At 47.1% G+C, this 24,078-nt stretch overlaps 1 protein-coding gene across 1 annotated transcript; it reads left to right on the top strand.

Annotated features, from left to right (window-relative positions):
* Positions 1-858: 858 nt before the first annotated feature.
* Positions 859-22,533, top strand: Psat1 (phosphoserine aminotransferase 1). Its single transcript, XM_050159057.1, has 9 exons — positions 859-1,059; positions 4,989-5,049; positions 6,047-6,116; positions 7,859-8,064; positions 9,094-9,266; positions 13,041-13,210; positions 18,114-18,242; positions 20,565-20,702; positions 21,501-22,533. The coding sequence occupies exons 1-9, from the start codon at positions 889-891 to the stop codon at positions 21,604-21,606; spliced, it is 1,224 nt and encodes a 407-aa protein (XP_050015014.1). The 5' UTR covers positions 859-888; the 3' UTR covers positions 21,607-22,533.
* The last annotated feature ends 1,545 nt before the right edge of the window (positions 22,534-24,078 follow it).

Below are 24,078 nucleotides of genomic sequence, written 5' to 3'. Positions count from 1 at the left end.
TTGAAATGAGAACTTGTGCGGAAAAGTATAAACAGATTTGGCCATGTGCCCAGCTCGGCTCAGGGCCACATTCCTCTGGTCCGGACTGAATTCAGCTTGCTTTTTATGCTCCTGTTAATACCTCCTCACAGCTGAGGCGGTCCAGTGAAAGAGAGAGCTGAGATTCAGGTTCTTGCTCCTCGGTTCATGAAAGAAATAATGAGAGAGAATGGAGAGCCAGCAACTTGAAAGAGGCTATCCTGGAGGAGGGTAGGGGTAGCTGCGGGAGGAGGGAGGCTCTCCCCCAAAGTTCTTAGCCACTTCTGTCCTTTCGTGGTGCAGTGCGTTAGAGTCCATGTGCAAGCACAAAGCCTTTTTTGTTTTATGTTATTTTTGGGACAGGGTCCCTCTGTGTAATCCCTGGCTGGCCTCCAAGTAACTATCCGCCTGCTTCAGCCTTCCAAGAGCTGTGATTATCCGGTGCGTCGGGTCACAGTCTCATGGTCTCACTCTTCTAGGTCCTTCTTCACCCTGCCTACTCCGGAGTGTCTGTGTGGGTCTTAAGAAAGTCTGCTGGTGAGTTAATACGAACTGGCCCCTGGAGCAAGTGCAGCAAAGCCTAGTCCAGAGCCAAATGGAGCAGGAGCAATGGACTTGGGCACCATCTCGCAGTTGGCCAGAGGCCAGGACCGGGGACTCAGCGCCCAGAGGTGCGTAAAGGCAGTAGGCTCCCCGCCACGCGGGCGGCTGGTGCAATCCCCTGCTCTCTTGCGTTGACCGCCAAGGCTGGTTGAAATTCTAAACTACAGGAGGAGCAACAGATCGCAGGCTCGGATGGTGAGCTCAGCCAATGGGGATGCGAGTTTCTGGGAGAGAGCCAATCAGTACGCGGCCTGACACAGAAGACCAATGGGGCGCCGGTTCTGCGGGTTGGGGCCCGCCCCGCCTCAGCATCCGGAGACGCGGGTAGTTCGCGTGGTCTCTGCTGTTGCCACTTCCCCCGGCTGTCGCCTCAGCACCATGGACGCCGCGAAGCAAGTGGTTAACTTTGGGCCCGGGCCTGCCAAGCTGCCACACACGGTAAGATGGCCGGGGTTCGGTCGGAGCGCGGGCATCGGGATGCAGGGCGTTGGGATGCAGCTGTCGAGATACAGACATCGGTGTACGAGGCGCAGGGATGCAGCCATCGAGATGCAGCTGCTGACCCCGAAGTGCGCTCCTGTGCAGAGAGACCGGCGTGGACACAGGCTGGACCTCCCCGCGGTGTGGCCGCGCCGGCTCAGGCGTGCACGGGCGTGCGTGGGTGTGTGAAAGAATGGTCGGTGGCGGGCGGGCCAGGAGCGAGCACGTCCGTCTCCGTGGTGGCAGGCTAAGCTCTGGGCGCTGGAAATGCAGTCCTCAAAACTCGGAAAGCTGCCGGCTTCTTCCTCCTCACCCACACCGAGCCCGCTCAGCCCCCAAGGCTTTCTCCTGGAAACCCACTTATCCCCTCATTGTGTTCGGTGTTCTGACTCTGAAAGGCTTTGGGCTGTTTGGCCAAGTTCCATTCGCTAGATCCCGGTGCCATCCCGTTCCGCGCGGGTTCCTCTCGCACCCCAGCTGTTCGGAATGAGATGCCTCTCATGGCTTGGAGCCCATGAACCAGCGGCCGAAACTGCTATCTGATAACCGGTTGCCACAGCGCTCTGGCATGGCCAAGGATTGTACAATTCTCTATTGTTGAATCCTGGCGATCTCCCTGGGACACCGCGGCCTCTGTGGGGGTAGGAACAGGATTTTGCTGTGTGAGAGGGGAAAGGATGCCTTGGTTTTGTGGGGACAACCGCACAGGCTGAGAACAGGGCTTATTCTGCGGTCATTGCAGTTCATCTCCCGTGGCGTTCTTTGCTAGAACTGTGGGAACATCTGTGCAGGGACCCAACCCCCCAAGCCCCTCTTTTGGAGTGGGCTGTTCGTTTGTTTTTGTTTTGCCGGGTATGGTAAGGCAATGTCTCAGGACAAGCTAGCCCAGAATTTACTTTGCACTGCAGGGCTGGTGGTCTTCCTGCCTCCACCTCCCAAGAGAGGGTGTCTCAGTAAAGGTTACTATGACTGTGACGAAACACCATGACCAAAAGTAACTTGTGGAGGAAAAGGTTTATTTCGCTCACAGTTACATAATAACTGTTCATTATTAAAAGCAGTGAGGACAGGGGCTGATATAGAGGCCATGGAGGGGTGCTGCCTATTGGCTTACTCTCCATGATTTTCTCAGCCTTTCTGAACCCAGGACCATCAGCTCATAATGGGCTGGACCCTCCCCCATCAATCACTGATTAAGAAAATGCCCTACAGACTTGCCGAGGGCCTAATCTGATGGAGGAAATTTCTCAGCCGAGGCTCCCTCTTTTCATATAACTCTAGCTGGTGTCTGGTTGACATAAAACTAGTCAGCACATGGGGATTACAGTTCGTGCTGTTAACTTCAATTTAGGAATTTTCTTGGTTTAGTTGAGTTATGAAGATTAGAGAAGCTTTCAAAAAATGTTTTGACTGTCACTTGTAGAGAAAAATGAAATTTATAAACTTCTGTACGCGAGGCTGGAGAGATGTGCAGTGGTCTAGCTTTCGGCTAGAAGTAAAAAAAATAGTGATTTTTGTTATAAAATATTTTTTGATTTTTTTTCGAGGAACTCACTTTTATTTTTTGAAATTATGTATATGCATGTGTGTCTGTGTGTGGTATGTTCACGTGTGTATGCATGTGTGTCTTTGTGTTGTATGTTCACGTGAGTTAAGGCCTGTGGAAACCAGAAGAGTTAAAGGCAGTTGTGAGCCAACTGATAAGAGTATTGGGGATCAAACTCCAGTTTGTGTTCTGGAAGAGCAGTTTGTGTTCTTAACAGCTGAGCCATCTCTTCAGTCCTGGTTATAAACATGTAGATGTGTTTTTCAAGAAATGTATGTAGGAAAAAAATACAGGGCTGGAGAGATGGCTCAGCAGGTAAGAGTGGAGGACCCAAGTCTGGTTCCCAGCACCCGCTTTAGAAGGTTCACAGCCACTGTAACTCCAGCTCCTGGGTGTTGGATGCCTTCTGGCTTTAGAGGGTACACACACAAATAAACAATGAAGTAAATCTAAAACAAAAAAACAAAACAAAACAAAACCAAACCCAAAAAATCATCCAAGGATGGTTCCAGGTGGGTGGTAAAGGAATCTGGTAGAGCTCCTGTTTGTCATTTTCAAAGGCAGGTCCTCTTTGGTCCCCAGTACACACATAAACCAAGATTCTGTTGCAGGCTAATGTTTCTTTTACTATGTGTATTCACCAAAATGTTTTTAACTGGTGTGATAGTTTTATAGATATGTACAATATATATATGGGACACAGTACAGTATTTCAACATATAATTTACGTGATGTCTTGGTACCTTATTTTCTTTAATCTCCATTGCTTGAGTGGGGTTTCGACCTTCAGTCTTCCACTAATTAGGATTACAGAACTCTTATCTAGCCCAGTTCTTAGCTAGTATCTCTTTTTGCTTGTTTGAGACAAGGCTTCAATATAGAACCCTTGCTGACCAGTAGCTAATAATTTAGATCAGGCTGGCTTAGAACTCACAAAGATCCGCTAGCTTCTGCTTCCCAAGAGCTGGGGTTAAATGCTTGCTCCACTACACTGGGCCTTAGCTAATGTCTTAACCACCTCCCATTTGGAGTCTTCTCCACAGGGTCTTTTGCACTTTGTGTTTAATTTTAGAGCATTTATTTTGTTTACTTTTGTTTGTTTCCTTGCTTTTTTTGTTTTTGTTTTTAAAACAAGAAACAAAATAGAATGTCTTTACAGAGCTCTGGCTGTCCTGGAACTCACTCTGTAGATCAGGCTGGCCTTGAACTCACAGAGACCCACTCACCTCTGCCTCCTGTGCTCTGGGATTAAAGGCCTGTGCCCTCACACCTGGCCTGAACCGTTCTTTATTATGGATATCCTTTATTCACCTGCAAGGACCCATCTCTTGTCTCAGCAACATTCAACATATCAACAACCTTATTTAAACAAATTGAGATTCTCTTTCATAGTTTAATACTGATTCTTTAAATTTCCTGTTTTAGCTGAAGAGAACATATATCCTATTTTCTGTCCCCCCCCCCCCCCCCGCTTCTGATTTCTTTTTTCCTTCCCCTTTCCTGATTTCCTTTCTTTTGGTGCTGGGGATTGACTCCAGGGCCCCCAGTGTGCCCAACACATTATACCACTGAGCTGCACTCCTAGCTTCTGTTCTCCATTGATATTGCTTATTTGATTTGATAAGAGACATTTTTGTGAATGATGGGTTTCCCAATTAATGTCACATCAATAAATCCCCATGAACTTTCAAAGGCTGCCTTGCCAGAATGGAATAATGGTATTCAAATTCAAGATGTAACCCACAACTGAGAGAAAAATCTTTTTTTCAGCCTGGTCTGGATATAATTTCTCATTTCTCCTCCTCCTCCTTTCCTCTACCTCCCCCCAGCTTTGCTGCAAATTAAACCAAGGGCTTCCTGTGTGCTAGGCAACAGCGTTGTCATTGAGCTTCATGTAGTACAGCCCCAGGTTCTAGAGTTTATTTTAGTTCATAGCAGGTTCTTGCCTATGCAGCCTATCAGAATCTATGATTTTAGCTAGCACCACCGCTCCCCGTGAGAAACTGGCTTGCCTGTATGGTTTGAACACAACTGGTTTTTGTTCCTGTGGACTCCTGAACTGAGAACTTTATATGTTTATTAAATGAGCTTTAAGAGAGAGGCAGATGAGATTTGTAGGGGATGCGGTCTCTGGGGTCAATCATGTTGCCTAATTTCAGGTCCCGCTTGTGTAAGTTATGTTGGTGAGGCTCTGTGAAGATGAGAGGAGGGGCTTGGCTGTGGATGGGAACAGAAGCCTGGGCACCTTCTGGGCTTCTGCTTCGCTGATGCCCCCACCTCCCAGGTGTCTGAGGAGGGAGAGTGTATACAGCATGTTGTAATCTTCTTTCTCTCTTTCTAGGTGTTGTTAGAGATCCAGAAGCAGCTACTAGACTACAAAGGACTCGGCATCAGTGTACTTGGTAAGATTTACTTTTGGCTTTGGTTACCATCCCAGCTTAAAAGGGAACAAAAATGCTGCAAACCCAGGCATTACTCTGAATGGTCTTCCCATAGGCTGTTATAAATACATTTATCTTTTATGTCCTGGGTCACATGTTTGCTGGAGTCCAGACTGAACACATCCCAAGTGCTGGTGAGAAGTTTTGACATAGCTCACTATTTTTTTTTTTAAATTTTTTATTTATTTATTTATTTATTTATTTATTTATTTATTTTTTTCTCGAGAGAGAGAGGGTTTCTCTGTTGCTTTGGAGCCTGTCCTGGAACTAGCTCTTATAGACCAGGCTGGCCTCAAACTCACAGAGATCCGCCTGCCTCTGCCTTCTGAGTGCTGGGATTAAAGGCGTGCGCCACCACCACGCAGCAGCTCCCTGGTTTTTAATTGGTTGTTATTGGTCACAAGCTGTGAGATCAGCAGATACTATACATTTGTGTAAGGATGCTACCAAGGGTCTGTACTGTTGCTTCACATTCAACATAAAGCTTTTATTACACTTAAATAAGAACTTGTAGAAGTTAAAACATTCACAAACCTCTGTGAATATCTTGCTCATTAATAATATCCTTATTAAACTTTCGCTCCTGTGTTGTTTAGGAAAAGAACCTCCAAGCTCTATGCTTTACATTTATTTATTTTTTTGTTTATTTTTCTTGCCGTTTCTCCGGGCTACACTGTGCGAAGGGACTTCAGAGCTGGTTGTCTGAGTCTCTAGTTTGGGAGAAAGGGATAGAGCAGGGTCTGAAAAGGACCTAAGGAGTCAGCTAGTGTGGCACTTGAACCATCACTGCGCTGTGACTTCAGGTCTGAAATGCTCAGCCTTTTATATCAGTGTGCACTGTCCTTTCCATTAAGTGTACCTGTGCCCACCGTCTGAACTCAGAGTGTTCTTATTTTTCCATAAATTTCACAAGCATATCTGTTTGATATTGTACTTCGTTGTTTCTTTGCTTCCACAGAAATGAGTCACAGGTCGTCAGATTTTGCCAAGATTATTAACAACACAGAGAATCTTGTGAGGGAATTACTGTAAGTTTATACAAGTATTTTTTTTTAAGAATATTTATTTTTTGTGTGTGTATGCCTGATCGTGTGCTTGGCGTGTCCCACTCCTGTCTGCCTCGCTGTTTTCTGTGTCAAGGTCACAGACCTGTCCTTGATAGAGGGGATATTTAGAACCTTAGCATTGGCCACATGGCTAAGAGCCTCTTCTGACCAGAACCCTCCTTTAACTCAGTTCTGTCCTAAGTACGTTTCTGTCCCACGCCTCTGCATGTGGATAACATAAGCCTGGAGCCCTGGCTTCTGCCAGTGCTTCTGGGTGCTAATAGCGTCATGGTTGGCACGGCCTAGCACCGCTGTCTTAGAGTTCATATTGATGCGATGGACACCGTGATCAGGAAACAATGTGGGGAGTAAATGGTTTATTTGGCTTACACTTCTACATTGTAGTCCATTGAAGGAAGACAGGAAAGGCGCTCATAGGGCAGGAGCTGATGCAGAGACCATGGAGGAGTGCTGCTTACTGGCTTGATCTCCATGGTTTGCCCAACCCGCTTTCTTGTAGAACCTAGAACCGCCAGCCCAGGGATAGCCCACCCACAGTGGGCTGGGCCCTCCTACAACCACTAATTAAGAAAATGTCTTACAGGCTTGCCTACAGCCTGATCTTAGGAGGCATTCTCTCAGCTGAGGCTCCCTCCTTTCTGATGATGCTAGCGTGGGTCAACTTGGCTACTTGCCAGCTTATCGAGCTGAGTATAGGCTAGGTACAAGATGCTTACACAAAACCTGTTGTCCACGTTCCTGCCACCTTGCTAGGCACTTCTGTTTTGAACTGATGCTGGAATTCTGCCCTTTGACCACTCATTCCTAAGCTCTGACTGTTATAAAGCTTGGGATGTCTGCAGTGTGATCACCTTTTCCATCCTGAAGTCAAAGCAGTTTGCACTTAGCCCTGACGTGTGTTTGGGGTTTGCTTACTCAGCTAGATCTAGAGGTGCCAAAGACAGACTCCTCTCAGTGATGCCTGGCTCAGTACGGTTACAGGCGATGGACCTGATTCACTGACTTAAGCGAAAATAGGAATGTCTGCCTTGTGGATCCAAAGGAGGACATAGGAGCCCTGCTGTCCTCAGGAGAATCTTCCCAAGAAGGCCCTCCTCACCTGTGTGCCAGCGTTGCCAGGAGTCACCGGTGTTTGCAAGATTAGCATCTCTCTGTGATTTTAGCAAAGATCTCAGCCAGATCCCATGGCAGTTTTGTTCACTGCGTGTTTTCTGGGTCAGGGTGGCCAAAGTTGAAATCTGAGGGTTGAGAAGCAGAAAAGTGTGATTCCCGAAAAGAAAGCAGGGCATCACTAGGAAAAGGAAGATGTCACCATTGGTTTCTATTGTCGTCATCAATAAATGTCAAAGAAACTAGTAAATAAATGACTAAATTGGGTAACAGAGAGTGATAGTAAGACTGTGTTTCTTTTTCTTTTAAGGTATATGTCGTGTGTATGTGTGTTCGTGTGTGTGTGTGTGTGTGTGTTCACGGAAGAGGATACTTTGAAGCTAGAGTTATAGGCAGTTGCCAGTGGCCTGATGTGGGTGATGGGTACTGAGCCCAAGTCCTCTGCGAGGGCAGTGCACGCACTTAGCACTGAGCCAACCATCTTCCCAGCCTCTGCAGAGTGAGACCAAAAGTATGCACTTGGTATAGCGCCCCTCATTCTCTGTCCTTGATGTCTGAGCTTCTGTATTTACTGCACCCCTTTTTATGTCCAGAGATGTTCCCAACAACTACAAGGTGATCTTTGTACAAGGAGGTGGGTCTGGCCAGTTCAGCGCTGTCCCCTTAAATCTGATTGGCCTGAAAGCTGGAAGGTGTGCCGACTATGTGGTGACCGGAGCTTGGTCAGCTAAGGCTGCAGAAGAAGCCAAGAAGTTTGGGACTGTGAATGTCGTCCACCCTAAACTCGGAAGTTACACAAGTGAGTTCTGGGAAGTGAGCTGGGCGGTAGGGGGGTGACTGCCATTCCCTTTGCTGTCCTTTTCCTCCCGTCCTCCCATCATTGGTTCGCAAGCTCATTTAGATTGTGTAGCTGTGGGTCTACCTGCTGTAGAATGACGAGAGTCCTGCTAAGCCAGGTTGGTATTTGGTGTGGGGACGGCAGGAGCCCTGGCGCTGCTGCCCATGTCCTGGTCTCTCCTTATCCATTTTCTAGTAGACTGTAGACTGGAAAGTAGCCCCTTGTCTGGGAAGATGTTCGCAGCTGCTCTCCAGCTCGCTATAGTCTCCCACATTTCACGGCCCTTGCTGGAGCACCCCAATAATCGTATCACGTGCCCTGTGAAGTCACTAACTCTGCCCGAGTCACATTTTACCCCGAGGGAGTGGGCTTGATTGGCTTTGCTGGAACCACATGGGCCCAGAGTGGGTCAGCACTGGGGTCCTGAGAAGAAGCTGGTAGGCCAACAGGTAGAGCGTAGATGGGTAACTGATGACGGGAAAGCTTTCAGATGAGCACCCAGAACTCCATCCCCTTTGTTGGTTCATTTGTTTGGGTTTTTTGACACAGCGTCTACGTACCCCTAGATGACCTGGTAGGTAGTCTTCTAGTTTTGGTTGTGAGCCTAACCTTTTTAAGAGCTGAGCCATCTCTCCAGACTGACTTGGTCTTGATGGAGCTCAGGCTGGCCTTGAACTCAGAGCAGTCCCTCTGCCTTGGCCTCCCACGTGTGGTATCATGCAGGCACACCAGTACATGGGCCCCTCTGGGCTGCATTTGAATGCTCTTTGTGCCTGGCTGCATTTGAAAACTTCAGAGAGTTTGACGGCTCATCTTCCGCTGTTAGTGCTGATGATAGCAGGAGCTGATAGGTGCTCATACTCGCCAATGCTTTGGCGTCAGTAATCCCCTCCAGAAAGTAACCAGTCCCCGGGGTGGGGGTGGGACGTCATCTACTTATGGAGAATGGAAGGAAGTATGAAGAACCTCAAATTTTGTCCTCTATGTCAGAAATTCCAGACCCAAGCACCTGGAACCTCAACCCGGACGCCTCCTACGTGTACTTCTGTGCAAACGAGACTGTGCACGGGGTGGAGTTCGACTTCATACCTGACGTCAAGGGAGCCTTGCTGGTCTGTGACATGTCCTCAAACTTCTTATCCAGGCCAGTGGACGTTTCCAAGGTAGAGTATGGGAGGCTGGGTCAGGGAACCAGTAAATGTTTCTTTGAAGTGTTTTGATATGTATGCCTGTAGAAAAGACCCTGGGGAGTCTGGGGCTGGCAGAGCCCCTGAAGCCAGGGTAGGTAGATATTGGTGAGGGGGGTGAGAACTGCTGTTCCATCACTGGCTGTCTGAACGTCTAGGACGGTGGGAACGGTTGCTCACGGCCTACAAGCCAGGCCTTGAGGAACTTGCCTGCCTTTTTAAGAGTGTCTGTGGAGCTGGGAGCGGTGGCTCATGCACGCCTTTAATCCCAGCACTCAGGAGGCAGAGGCAGTTGAGTCTCTGTGAGTTCAAGGCTAGCCCGGTCTACAAAGTGAGTTCCAGCTAGGGCTGTAACACAGAGAAACCTGACTGAAAAAACTGGGAGGCTGGTGGGGGGGGGGGCAGTGGTTCTTGAAAACTTGTTGGCAAGGATGCTCGGAATGGCATGCTCACTCCAAAGTCAAGAGCAAGATACCACGCCCTGGGGATGGTGAAGAACACCCCATGCATTTTGTCAGCCCTAACTCCGAAAGTTCACCAACAGCACACTCAGACTATCTGAGTGATCTGCTAAGGCTGGGCAGTGGAGGGCTGAGGAGCATTGTACCAGGAACGTGTTGTAAGAGCGATCTGTAAAAAATTTAAAAACAGCATCCAAGCTAGCCAAATGGTAGTCTGCCTTTAAAATAATGTTTAAAAATTTATTATTTGGAGTGTGTGTGTGTGTGTGTGTGTGTATGTGTGTGTGTGTGTGTGTGTATGCATGCACATATGCACAAGTTTGTGTATGTGTGAACCTGAGTGAAGGGAGAGAGATGGATGTACGGAGAGGTCAGAGGGCAACTTTATGGAGTCAGTGCTCTTGGTCCACCTGTGTGTGGCTCCAGGTGCGGCATTCAGGTTGCCAGGTTTGTGTAGGAAGTACCTTTACCAGCTGAGCCATCTTCTTGCCCCTCCGCCCCTTTTTTTGTGGTGGTGGTGATGGTGTTTCAGATGAAGGTCAGAAATCCTGCTAGCAATTTCTAGAAAGAGCCATAACAGTTCTGCCCCCTCCCCTGCCCTCGTTTTTATTATTATTATTTGTTTGTTTTGGGGATTTTTTTTTGTTATTATTTTGTTTTCTTTTGTTTTTGAGACCAGGGCCTGGTTTTCCTGGAACTCATTGTGTAGACCAGGATGGCCTTGAACTTAGAACTTGAATTTAGAGATCCTCTTTCCTATGGTGGGCCACCATGCCCAACTATGTCTCTTTTTTAATGTGATAAAATATAAATTTATTATTTTAGTCATGTTTTTTTTAAAAAAAAATATTTAAGCTAGCCAGGTGATGGTGGTGGCCCACGCCTTTAATCCCAGCTCTCAGGAGACTGAGGCAGGTGGGTCTCTGAGTTCAAGGTTAACCTGATCTACATAGTGAGTTCTAGGAAAGCCAGTGCTACACAAAGAAACCCTGTCACGGAACAACAACAAAATTAAGTCTAAGTGTGGTGGCACAAACCTTTAATCCTGGCATTCAGGAGGCAGAGGCAGGTAAATTCCTGAATTTAATGGTAACCTGGTTTACATTTTGAGTTCCAGACCAGCCAAAGGTATATAGTGAGACCCTGTGTTTTTGTTGTCGTTACATTTGTTAGTTTTTTTAAGTGTCTGTGGTATGCGTACATATATACATTACATGTACATACACACATATAATTACCTACCATCGTATGTGTACATATATGCATTACATGTACATACACACATATAACTACCTATTGTTATCGTCTATGTATGGATGCACACTTGCCGTGGTGTGCATGCACTCGGCAGGTTCCTCACCTGCTGGACCACTTTACTGGCCTCATTTTAACCACTTTTCGGTACATAACTCAGGGGCATTAAGAACATTAACTTTGCTGTGTAGCCCTCACCTCTGTCCAACCCCAAGAACCCTCAGATTTTGTACTGAAACTGGTTAAAGGCCACACCCCGATCTTTGCCAACCACTATCCAACTTCATGAATTTGTACTCAAGGGACCTTCTCTAAATGGGATCATGATATTTGTTCTTTAGTGCTAGGCTTAATTCCCTAATGTCTTCGAGGTTCATGCTGGTGCATATATCAGAAGTTCAGTTTTAGACGACTGTTCTGTAATATAGATCTATGTTTTTAAAGAAGGGTCTCACTGAATAGCTCAGCCCAGTCTGGCCTCAAACTTGAAATCCTTCTGTCTCTCTCCCTTGTACTACAATTGCACTTGATTTCCTGGGGTGACATAGAACCTGTATCTTATACAATGAAATGACCTCAAGAACCATTAGCTTTTGGTGTGTCCTAAAATTCTCCCTCAGGTGTCTCACGCACCCAGGCTGGGTTGCGGCAGCCCCCTTCATGGTAGCTTCCGACTGTCTCTAAGTGGAAATTTGTATTAGTTACTATTGACCTAATTTATTTTTAGATTTAGTAATTTTATTTTACATGTATGAATGTTTGGCCTACGTGCAAGTGTGTGCACCAGATGTGTCTGGTGCTGGCAGAGGTCAGAAGCGGGGCATTGTCTCTCCTGAAACTAGAGTTAGAGATGGTTCTCAAACACAATGTGAGTCCTGGAAATTGAACCCTGGTCCTCTGCAAAAGCAAGAAGCACTCTAAACCACTGAGCCATCTCTGTAGCCCATTGTTTAAAAAAATTTATATTTTAACCATTTCAATATTTAATTAAAAATATTTAACTAAAAATCTTTGTCATTTAATTATGAAATATTAACAGTTGTACAAATACATTTTCTAGATTAAACAATAGTATTTCATTTGGGTTACAAATAGTTTGGAGGCCCCATTTTCTTTTTATTGTTTTGCGGTGTTGAGTATGAAGCCCAGGCTTGATGCATGGCGAGCCTGCTGTCTAGTGCACCTTACCTCGGTCCAAAGGGCCTGCATTCCAGGCTAGATTTTAACTCACTGTGAAGGCAAGGGTGACTTTGAACTCCTGAATCTTCTGCTTCCGTCTCCCAACTGCTAGGATTACAGATGTGTACCACCAAGCCTGGATATTTAGTTAAAACAATTTTTCCCCCCTTTGAGACAGGAAGCTCTTTGGAGCCTGTCCTGGAACTTGCTTTGTAGACTAGGCTGGCCTCGAACTCCCAGAGATCCACCTGTCTCTTGCCTCCTGAGTGCTGGGATTAAAGGTGTGCACCACCACTGTCCAGTGTTAATACAAATTTTTAAGATTTATTTATTTCTTATTATATGTGTATTAGTATTTTTCCTTCATATATATTTTTGTGTACCAATATGTGTGATTGGAACCCTTAGAGGTCAGAATCAGGTGTCAGATCCTCTGGAACTGGAGTTGCAGGTGGTTGTGAGCCACATGTGGGTGTAAGAAAACAAACCCGGGTCCTCTGTAAGAGCAGCAAGTGCTGTTAACTACTGAGCCATCCCAGTCCTGAGAGGGCCTGTCCTAAAGACTGGTGTGAAGTAAACAAGGGTTGTGAGAGCATGAATGTCCCGGGACTTTACAGTGCTGGGCGTGCAAAGTCTCTTCCTGGCTAAGGCCGGGCCGTGGGTCTCCACACTCCAAGTGCTGACTTACTTTGGGTAGACATTCCTATAGTGGGGTGCTCCTAGGCCAGAATTAAACAGTTCTTGCTTTAGAGAAGTGTGCTGACGGGGAGCTAGATATCACCATTACATCACTCAGGCGTGGCTACAAATTCCCTCAAAAATAGCCCATGTTTCTTTCTCTCTCTTTCTTTTAAAGTTTGGTGTGATTTTTGCTGGTGCTCAAAAGAATGTTGGCTCTGCTGGGGTGACGGTGGTGATCGTCCGTGATGACCTGCTGGGGTTCGCCCTCAGAGAGTGTCCTTCAGTCCTTGAATACAAAGTGCAGGCTGGCAACAACTCTTTGTATAACACACCTCCGTGTTTCAGGTAACTGGGGTGCTGTAGTCTTCTGGCAGAGTGGAGGTACAGCAGAACACGCCTCGTTAGCCAGTGACCCCGGAGCCCCAAGCACACTGTTTGATCAGTTTTTCTTGTTGCCCTTTCTGTGGGAATGACAGTCTTAGCTTTTGCTCGATCTTGATAATCCAGGCGCCGACTGTTGACCATTAACCCACAAGCTCTCTGTGGATAAAGTGCCCTGGTTTGTGTCTCAGACAAAGAGAGCGTCTTTCCAGAGGAGCAGGGTCAGGCTAGGGCAAAGGTGCCAGGGTTTTCGTCTGTCCTTCCCTCCTGCAGAAAATGCCTCCCACATACAGAAATGGAAGAGTCTGGACTTCAAATTAGGTTGAAAGTCCGCCCCACCCCGTGTTTCTGTGTCACTCACATGATACAGAACAGTCTCTGGTGTCCCCCCCCCCCCTTTTCCTTAGGAGTAGAGTGTTCTGGGGTTAATTCTCTGGACCCTCCTAATCCTTATTCCTGGACTTGGTCTAAAGATGTTTCTAAAATGCATGTGGCCTAGGGTGGCATGGGACTCAGTTCTATCCTGCTTACCTCTGGGGGTTCCAGGCAGAGGGGAAACACCAGTGGACACCAGTCAGGAAAGAAAAACTGAAGATAAAGGTGGTGAAGGTACTACTGGGGACCCTAAGGGCAGGGTTTCTCAAGGAGTAGTTGAGGTGCCAGGCTGTGTGGGACAGGAAGTTAGAAGGCACATACCTGCCTTACAGCTCAGTCTTCCAGGAGGAGGCTTTATTAGAGAGAAGGTCGAGACCCAATGTTTTGCTGTCACCTACAATCCCAGGACTAGGAGGCGGAGTCAGGAAGGTTGATGGTGTCACCTACAATCCCAGGACTAGGAGGCGGAGTCAGGAAAGTTGATGGTGTCACCTACAATCCCAGGACTAAGAGGCGGAGTCAGGAAGGTTGAGCCTGGGATACACAGTGAGACTTTGTCTCAAAAACTAAACAGTGTGAGAAGGTAGGAGTATAGATTGTTTTTATCTTCGTTGTGAGGAAAAAAAATGTCTTTTATCCAATTACCTTATTTCAGTTGGTGAAAGGATGAGATATAGGCATGGTGACATATGCCTGTAGCCTCAGGACTTAGGAGACAGAATGCCATCTTTGGGCTACTTAGCAATTGCATGGGTAGCACATGGCCTGTACACAGGCCCTTGAGAGGCTGGGCGAAGCTGGAATCCTCAGGGGGTGGGGGAGTTGACGTCAGGGAAGGCTAACTGCTTGTGGGCTTGCACAAGCTTCTGAAACACTCATGACACCTCATCCCCAGCCTGGGAGCTCACCTGTAGCCTGGAGGCTTCTGGTGACCTTTCCTGAACTCTGACATGCAGGGTATAATTGATATTGTTTTCAAAATATATAAAACACCCGCTCTGAGCCAAAGTTTCTATGTGAACCGTGATCAGGGAAACACTGTGCCTGCCTAATCCTCAAAGCCTCATTCCAGGGCCCCAAGGAGGCCAGAATTCTTAGGTGGTCAAATCTCTTTTTAAAAATGGCACAGTATATAACTATACACACTCCTCTGTATGTTGTAAGTCATCTCTCGATTATTTATAGTACCTAATAAAGAATATAAATGCTCTAAGTAATTCCTGTGCTGCATTGGGTAAGAAGTAATGACAAGGAAAAGATTTGTTTATATTCCTTCCAGACACTGGTTTTGAAACTTGGTCTGTACAAGGTTGACGGAATCCATGGCTGCCAAATTCATGAATTGGGGGGATCAGCTGTATACTGTCATACATTGCTCTGTGTCTGAGCTGTGCACAGTGCTGTGCAGACTTGTGTGAGTCCCCTTTCAACCCAGCAGTGTACTGTGAGCCTTCTGTCATGTTAGCTTAAATGCCCGCCGCTTTTCATTATGGACAGCTATTCCAGGAACAGGCTTTCTGTGCTTTAATAAGGTTAGGCAGGCTTAGATGGCAAGCCTGTTTGGTGTGCTTGTAGGTAGCCAGTTTCATACCGAAGGCATCAGTTAGGTAAAAGAGTGCACTAATGAGGGAAAGAATGGAGCCCAAGTTGTGAATCCACATAGCATTGCAAGGCTCCGACAGCTTTAAGAGCTTTAGAGGGCAGAGGTCAATCACAGGGGCCCAGCATCACTGCGTACCTGGGAGCTGGGTGGAAAAGCAGGCAGGGCTTCCTCTCCCCAGGGTTGCCTTTCTGCTTTCTGGGCAGTCTGCTTTCTTCAGACCTACTTGCTGCTTGCCGAGGCATCGGAGACCCAGGCTAAGGGGGCTGGCCTGTGGAAGTGTGTTGGCTTTCTGCTGCATTGACCTGCTCAGATCCTAAGAAGGCAGCCAGAGAATTTTGGTAGCAAGCCTGAACACAGTGTTGGTCCTGAGGTCTCGCTGAGGCATGGGCCTTTGTTGCATTAGATTTCGTAGAGAATCCGCAGTTTTGAAACGCAGGGATTACAAAGCACTGGGTAAAAGTGAGCATGGTTTCCTGGAAGTGTTCGTCAGAACTCTCCTTGGCTCTGGTAACCTGATGGGATGAGCCTGGGCAAGCAGACCAGAGGTGGATTCTGGGGAGGAGTGGTTCGGGGTTGCATAGATTTTGAGAGCATCTTTTCACACAGGGGCATACATACATGACACACGCACAGGTGGCCATTCCGACAGGTGGCCACAGGTAAGCTGGTGACTGAGGCCTACAGTCTCAGACAGAACGGATAGCCCTGGCACGAGGGAAAGGCACCTTGGCTTTGAAGTCAGGCAGACATTGGGGTAGAATCTTAGCTTTTAGAAGCTACTGGGGATGGATGGCTTTAGCTAAATGAAGCTGAGTCCACTTTCCTGTCTGTAAAATGGGACATTGGAGCCCCTGAATCAGGCTACTGTGATCTGTAACAGTAGACCGAGGCACTGTAGACTTCTGTAAGACTCGTTCCCTTTTCTTCCCCCACTCATCCCTCTCCCCTGCTTCTTCTGCCCAGCCCCTCAAGGCTGTTTTCTGCATCTCTTCCCTTCCTCCATCACCAGCCTGGAGTACTAGGCCAAGAAAGCCTTCGGAGAGGTTCTACTGTGCTTTTGCCTGCTGCCTACTTTTTGTGAAGAGCCTGTATGTCTGGTGTTGCTTTCTCTTGTCTTCTGGGAAGACACTCCTGGGTTAGGTTTATGAGACCTGGTGATCCTGGCGTAGGGTAACGTGTTCGGGAACAGGAAGCAGCCTAGCTGGGGCATCCCTATCCCAGGTTTTGGCTCAGCCTCTTTTCCCATCAGACCTTTTGCAGTTCCTGTAGATCACCTTTATCCCATACCTGGGCACAACCACACTCCGAGGAGACTGGAGCTGGGAGCCGACCACCTGCAGACTCCAAGCTCACGGAGGACGGGAGATCCGCTTCTGCTCTGTGGGCTTTCAGTTAGGGATGCGTGGGACCTTTTTAAAGACAGTGAGAAGAGTGATGGGGAAGCCACCTGCCATCCTCAACCTCCCTGTAACTTCAGTTTCGTTTGGGTACCCACCAGCTCCCGTTCGTGTGGGCTGCTCTTGCCAGGCCCTGTGCTAGTGTCCATCTTGTGGAAGAGAAGTCTGAACACCGGCTCGGAACGGAATGACCCTGTGTTATGGCTGGTCCTCCTAGAACCAGGAACACAAATCTTGCACCATCTCTTCTCCACTTCTTTTTTGGTTTGTTTTGAGAAACAGGGGCTTGCAATGTAGTTCAGGTTGGCCTGGAATTCTCTATGTAGCCCAGGCTAAACCATCTTCCTGCCTCGGTCTCCCATGCTCTGAGATTTACAGGTCGGTAGCTCTCCGTTTCTGATCCTTGCTTCTCTAGCCAGGATGTTGGCTTCTCTGTTTAGGTAGAAACGAGATCTGCTAGGACTTCCCTGCTACTTGGAATGAGCTAGTCCAGGTCTGCCTTTCCCTACTATTGAGAACATCCCAGGGATTGCTGATTGGTCTAGTTAAGTCTCATGCCCAGCTCTTGAGACAAGGAAGCAAATCTTGCTGCTGGATCTGTATGTGGGGTGTGGGGGTTGAGCTAAGAAGAGCAGGAGAGGTGTTTACCTCAGGTAGTAACGACTCCTTGTTCTCAGTGGTAAAGACTAGGCTTACATTTTCATGGTGACCAGCCCTGTGTGGAACCTGTGGTGTCTGCCACTGCCACATCACCTCTGTCAGCTAGGAGGTGCTGACTTGGGACTCCAGGATAGAAAAGAAGAGCAGTGTGGGCTTCCAGCCTTCTAGCATTAGGATGTAAGGCATAGACATACTCACAGAAGTTTAAAATAAAGGAGCGAGTGGGAAGCCAAGCCAAACCAACCCCTACAACCTTATATGGATCATATGAGCAAGGGACACAGGATTCAGGAGGTGAAGTGTGAGCTTAGGGTGGGTAGGGTTGGAGAGACAGCCTAGAGCAGTGCCTCTCAACCTTTCTGAGATTGCGACCCTTTAATATAGCTCCTCACGTGGTGACCCCAACCTAAAGTTATTTCATTGCTACTTCGTAACTGTAATTTTTCTACTATCATAAATCATAATATAACTATCTGTGTTTTCTGATGGTCTTAGATAACCCCTGTGAAAGGTTCGTTCAACACCTCAGGGGTTGAGACCTGCTAGTCTAAAGACCTGGGGATGTATGGTCTGGGTGTCGTGGAGCATTTGCATCAGGGCCTAGAGGGACTGGTGTGGCATTCCTAAGGCGCACTATGTCGCCTCTTTAGAATGCTTCATGGGCTCCAGTTGCAATGGCCTAGTCCCTGCTGTACTCTTCAAGTGACCTGCTCTTTTTCATCTGTAATGATGCTAAAAGTGTCAGTGTGACTCCCAAAACCAGTTTGTTTATATGTTCTTTTAACTTTTGCAGAGGTGAACTTAATGGTGGTATCTTTTATCCCTGCTTTAGCATCTACGTCATGGGCATGGTTCTGGAATGGATCAAGAACAATGGTGGAGCCGCAGCCATGGAGAAGCTCAGCTCCATCAAATCCCAAATGATTTATGAGATAATTGACAATTCTCAAGGATTTTATGTGTAAGTCAATGCACTGTATCTCTTGGGAATTGGAAACTATATTCCTCGGAACTTACCTTTTCCTAGGACACTGGCATACTGCTCCCATGCCTCACGAGCTGGGGTTGGAGGTGGTGAAATTCTTGGCTCTTGGTAAATCCCAGTCTTTTGGGTCATGTCACCAAATACTCTGACCTGGGGAAGTGTGCCTTGCTGGGGTAGGACCCCCTCTCTTCTCCCTCCTCTCTGGGACAATGGAGAGCAGTTGTAGGAGGCTGTCAGCTTTGCCGAAATTTTTCTGTTAGTCCCTTGTGCTGTAAACCCCTACTCCTGACCCTCCTTTCCCCATGGGCTTGTGTGCAGGCATACATGGACATTTTGCTTGTGTAGCTCAGAGGACAACCTCCTTAGCAGTCCTCACCTTCCTTCCATCTTCTTTGAAACAGGGTTTCTTTGTTCTTCCTTTGCCAGGCTAACAATCCCTTGAACTTCAGGGATCCTCATCCTATTTTACATTAGAAGCACTGGGATTACAATGCATTCTGGGATTACAGTGCATTCTGGGATTGCAGATGCATTCTGCCCCATCAGGCTTTATGCGGGCTCTGGGAATTTGAACTCAGGTCCTCATCCACTATAAACAGTTTTCCCACTTGGCCAACTCCCTTGCCTCCTTCCCTTTACTCAGAGTGGTGTCCCCATTCCTGGCCTGCAGTCTGAATGACATTGGCTACGGCAGAGTTGACTTTTATCTAGTTACGTACTTTCATGACAAAGGGATGGGGGATCATGTGTTGATCGCTGGCTGCATTTGTGAGGTCTACAGACGGTGCATAGATCTTGAAAGTGTCTCCTGGGGGTGCTGTAGTAAACCACCCATAAGCTCAGCAGCTTAAAACAACAGAAATTCTCAGGTTCAGAAGCCCAGAATTCAAGATCAAGGTATTCTTGGGTTGGCTCCCTCTAGGACTCTAGGGAAGGATCTTTCTTCTCCAGATTGCCCCTGACTTAAACTGCGTTGCCATGGTCTCTTGTCTTTAGTGGCCTTTTCCTTTTCTGTTTTTGTTTCATGAGAGTGAACCATTGGATTTAGGTATCCCCAATACTTCAGGATGATTTTATTTTGAGACAGGTTTGCACTTTGTATCCTAGCCTGGCCTTGAACTTTCTATGTAGCTCACACTGGCCTTGGATTTGTCCTGCTTTCTCTCCACCCCCCTTCCCAAGGCCGGGATTGTGGGCATGAGCTGATACACCCACCTGTGCATGGTAGCCTAATGTCAAGATCATTGTCATCATTTTGTCTGCAGAAGACAAGTTTTCCAAAGAGGTCATATTCATGGGTTCTGGGTGGTGAGAGATGGACATGCATCCACTGTCTAGCCTGCCATAACAAACTTCTCGCCATAATAGCAGATACCCCTAAGGTAGTGCCTGGGACTTAGAAACATCATGGATAGTAATGGTATTTAATCTTCCCTAGCCCTCAAGGTGGGCACAGATGTCCACTGGCCATATATCACCTGGTATGTGAATGTGTTGTTATATATCCAATTCCACATATATACATAAACATTTATATTCACTGAGCAAGCCAGGACCTCCATTTTTAATGGTCATGAGGCTTAGTCTTTTGTAATAGATATATCTGCCTAACAGTAACTGGCTCTCCCTATGAGTATTTTGTGGGCCACATGAAATAGAAAAGAAGGATGCTGCAATCCTAAATTAAAATTGCAACTTTTACCCAAGACTTGCTGAATTTGTGTGGGTGAAGGGTGTGAGTGCATTCTTGGAAAACAAGGCTAATAAAGCACGCTGCCATTTCATTTCCCCTGAGTGCCTGTGTCTGCCTGTGGGAGCGCTTGGCTTGCAGTGGCCGTCTTGCCACAAGAGGGGATTACAGAGGTGTGTGACCACACCAGGCTCTCCATGGCTTCTGGGGAACTGAATTCAAGTCTTCAAACTTGCCCGGCAAGCAGTTGGCTGACTGAGCCATTTCTTCATCCTCCATAGCTATTCTTCAAAAACACAGTCTCTTATTGGGCGTATGCACCGCCCCTCATCATTCCGGGATTTAGTCAAATGCCAGAGGAGTGTCCGCAGGCTCTGCATGGTCAGCCCCAGCTGGCTTTGAATGGCCCTGAATGCTAATCCTCATGGCTCTACTTCGGATTCCTGTGATTATAGGCTTGTACCACCAGAACCTAGAACCTTCTACACGTTAAGCACTCCGTCGGCTGAATGCCAGCCCCAGCCCTGATACTGTTTAAAAACCTGTGGATTTGTTTATGACATTACACCTCTTAGAAATGTAGCTGGAATAATAAACATGCTTTTCAGATGTCCAGTGCAGCGCCAGAATAGAAGCAGGATGAATATTCCATTTCGCATTGGCAATGCCAAAGGAGATGAAGCCTTAGAGAAGCGGTTTCTTGATAAGGCAGTGGAACTCAACATGATCTCCTTGAAGGGGCACAGGTAAGCCTTCCTCATGCCAGAGGCAGACTGAAACAAATCCAGGACTTTGCACAGCCTGGAGTCGTGACAGACCTGCTGGCTGGGTTGTGGTGCATCCTGCCTAGGGTTGCGTCGGCCCTGAAAGTGCCTCGGTTAGGGCCTGCCTGCTCTACTCTCGAGTTTGACCATCACTGGGCTCAGCTGCACATCATCTATCCTGCACAGTAACTGTTCTCATACAGGAGACCCCAGAGTGCTTGCTCAGTCTGTCTGCTTGGAACTGTTGCAAAGTCTAGCGAGAGATGTGGCCCCAAACCCACCGTCACCCTCTTCATCAGGCTTTTTTCTCCCCTCCTTTATTTCTTCTTTATCAAAGGTGAATAGTGTGGGTATGATCAAAGTCCAGTGTATGCATGTATGGAAATGTCAGAGTGAAACCCAATTCCCTTGTCCAAATAATGTTGATAATTACTCTAAAAATGTGAGTAGTTTGAGGAAATCCAGTGTGAGCATGGTGGTTGACCTTTACTGTACAGGGGGTTTCCTTAAAGGCTCAGAAGCTTCATGCTCCCTGCGGGGGGGGGGGGGGGGGGGAATGGTTTACAGGCAGGGAGTTGAGCACTGGGCTCAGAGTTGCAACTCAGGAGGGGTAGTTAGTGAAAGTTGGGTTATGCTGAAATAGATGCCTTTTAAAGTGCACTTTTTTTTCTGTGTCGCTGAGGTTCAAGCGTGAACCTTAAGTGTGGTAGGCAAGGGCTTTGACACTGGTATGCCTTCTCCTGATTTTCTCAGTCTTCACGGTTGGGTCTGTTGTTCTAGGTCAGTGGGAGGCATCCGAGCCTCTCTGTATAATGCTGTCACCATTGAAGATGTTGAGAAGCTGGCTGCCTTCATGAAGAACTTCTTGGAGATGCATCAGCTGTGAGCATGACCAGCTCCACGCTGTCTGTGAGCACCGTGCGGCGTTCAGAGTACCTTCAGATCGGCTACAGTAACTTAACAGATGTGGATTTTCCCCAGTACATGCTTAACACAGACTCTTCGAAGAATAACACCTAACCATCCAGGGCTCTGCAGAGCTGATGGGACTCCCAGCTGATGGCCACCTTCATTTTGACTTGACCTGGAAGCACTTTCAAAGCTTTCCTGTTGCTTTTCTAATGAATCCAGCCTGGCTTCGTTCCCTCAGGCGGTTCACAGTCCTAGCCTCGGACTTTGTTCTGCCGAATTGATTAGTTATTTTTGGGTTCACAGGAGCATACCCCAAGGAGGTTGGAGTGCATGTGTTGGATCTGACAGCAGTGAGTTTTCTGGGTTATGCAGCTCTTGGTTAAAGTCAACAGTGAGCATTTTGAATCTGTAGACTGCTATTCTCATAACAAGATAAAAGTGACATACGCTATGAGTGCTTATATAGTGGGTATGATTTTAATACCATACGATTTATATCTATGCCTTTATATTTCTAATGAGACAGTTCTGTCAATGCTTTTAGTGTTTGTTCAGCCCATGACTTTGTGCACGACTGTCCCCTGCTGTGGGCAGTTGCACCCTTTACCGACTCCCTTCTAAAGCCGCTTTCTAAGAAAGATCTAGAAGTTCCATGATTCACTTTTCTTATCCTGGCCACAAGTAGAAGAAATGGTTGCTTGTTTGCTTTCCGGTTAGGCTGTTAAACAAAACTCAGTTACCCTCCCATCCCCACGAATTGTGTTTACATGGCTGTTTTGTAGTTTGATCAGGGCAATACCGTACATTCCAGATCTTTGCTGAGGTCTTTCCCCATCGTTCATATGTTGTTAGTGTTTTCTGTTGACTATGTGAAGAACATTAAAGTCCTGCAGTGTCTAAACCATTGCCTGTGAATTCTTTGCTTGCCTTTTAGACGTTCCAATAGGAAGCCCAGGGTCTAAAAGTTGCTTGTGATAGAGCAGTTTAGTCAGTTGTCAGGCTTAGCACTTATGCAACTCAGTGTGGCTGTTTGCCTTTTACTTTTGGAACAGACACAGTCAGCAGAGTCCTTCCAGCACAGCTAGCTCCCAGAGTGCACTTTTGTGAACTCTGTCCCTGTTACCCAGAAAAAGCCAGCAGAACAGTGCTTCCTGATTCAGTTGTTTGGACAAGGAGAAGACACTGATTAACTGGTTTTCTTGGTCCGGTGTCAGCTTCTCATTTGCGAAAGGATGGAAATAATGCCCAGCCTTGCAGGATGCTTGTATTGAAAACAAGGTCTTGTTTAGGAGTGTGACAAACCGTCACAGCATTCTGTAAACACCAAGAGCCTGTCTGTGGAGTCAACTTAAGGGTCCACAAACAACTCAGAGACAACCCCCATTTTCCATGTGTTTGTGAGCCCCCATTGCCTCCTCCTCTTCAACCCTCATGTCCTAGCCAGCCCTGCGGTGACAACCCTTGGGTTATTTCAGCACCCGTCTCTGCTTCATCCACCCCTCCCAGCGCAGCCACTTGGACAGACTGTGCTCTGTGTATGGATGCGTGAATGATCTGGGCTTTGTAGTGTGGCAGTCTGAGCTTCCTAACATCTGCCTGCTTCCTGTCTCCTGAGCTAATGGTCCTTAGCGTGTTTCTATTACGGGTTTGCCCATGCCACACTAAGCTTAGAGTTCTGCCCAACTCAGTAAGACCAGAGTTTCTTTTTTGTTATTATTATTATTTATTTAATTATTATTATTATTTATTTATTTATTAAATATTTCTGTCTCTTCCCCACCTCCGCCTCCCCTTTCCCTCCCCCTCCCCCAATCAAGTCCCCCTCCCTCGTCAGCCCAAAGAGCAATCAGGGCTCTCCGTCCCGTGGGAAGTCCAAGGAAAACCCTCCTCCGTCCAGGTCTCGTAAGACCAGAGTTTCTTTATGACTTCTGTTGCCTCTTCCTGTTATTTTCTTTGTTGTCATGGAGGTGACATTTTACTTCTCCTCTTTGTAATGATGAGGTGGCTGATTGTCTGTCTTGCATGTAGATGTTTAGACTGCCTCATGAACGCAGAGCGTAGTGCGTGGTTTCTTAGTATTGCAAACAGCTTGGGGTAGTACAGGCAGAATGCCGTCTCAGCCTATGGATTTTATAAAATATCAAAAGCTTAGTGTACAGTACAGTTCATTTTCTACTAACGGTTAGACTAGGATCCTACAGTAGAGTGGGGGAGTTTAAAACTGAGAAGTTTCTAGAATTATCTTTACTATTTGGAAGCTTTTGGAGAAAGCCAGTTGTCTGGCCATGGTAGACTTTGGAGCACAGATCATAGAAAATAACCAGAGCATGAAATGTGACCTTTGTATGCCACGAGAGATGAGCTGATGCCAGTCTGTTGATCACATGGAGGGTGGTAGGAGGAGATGCTGGGGATGCAACAGCTCTGGGACTTTGGGATGAGAACC

Source organism: Alexandromys fortis, unplaced genomic scaffold (genome assembly GCF_014885135.2).
Source record: "Alexandromys fortis isolate MF-2015 unplaced genomic scaffold, M_Fortis_MF-2015_v1.1 scaffold_10, whole genome shotgun sequence".
NCBI lineage: Eukaryota > Metazoa > Chordata > Mammalia > Rodentia > Cricetidae > Alexandromys > Alexandromys fortis.
This window is presented reverse-complemented; position numbering and strand designations above follow the sequence as displayed.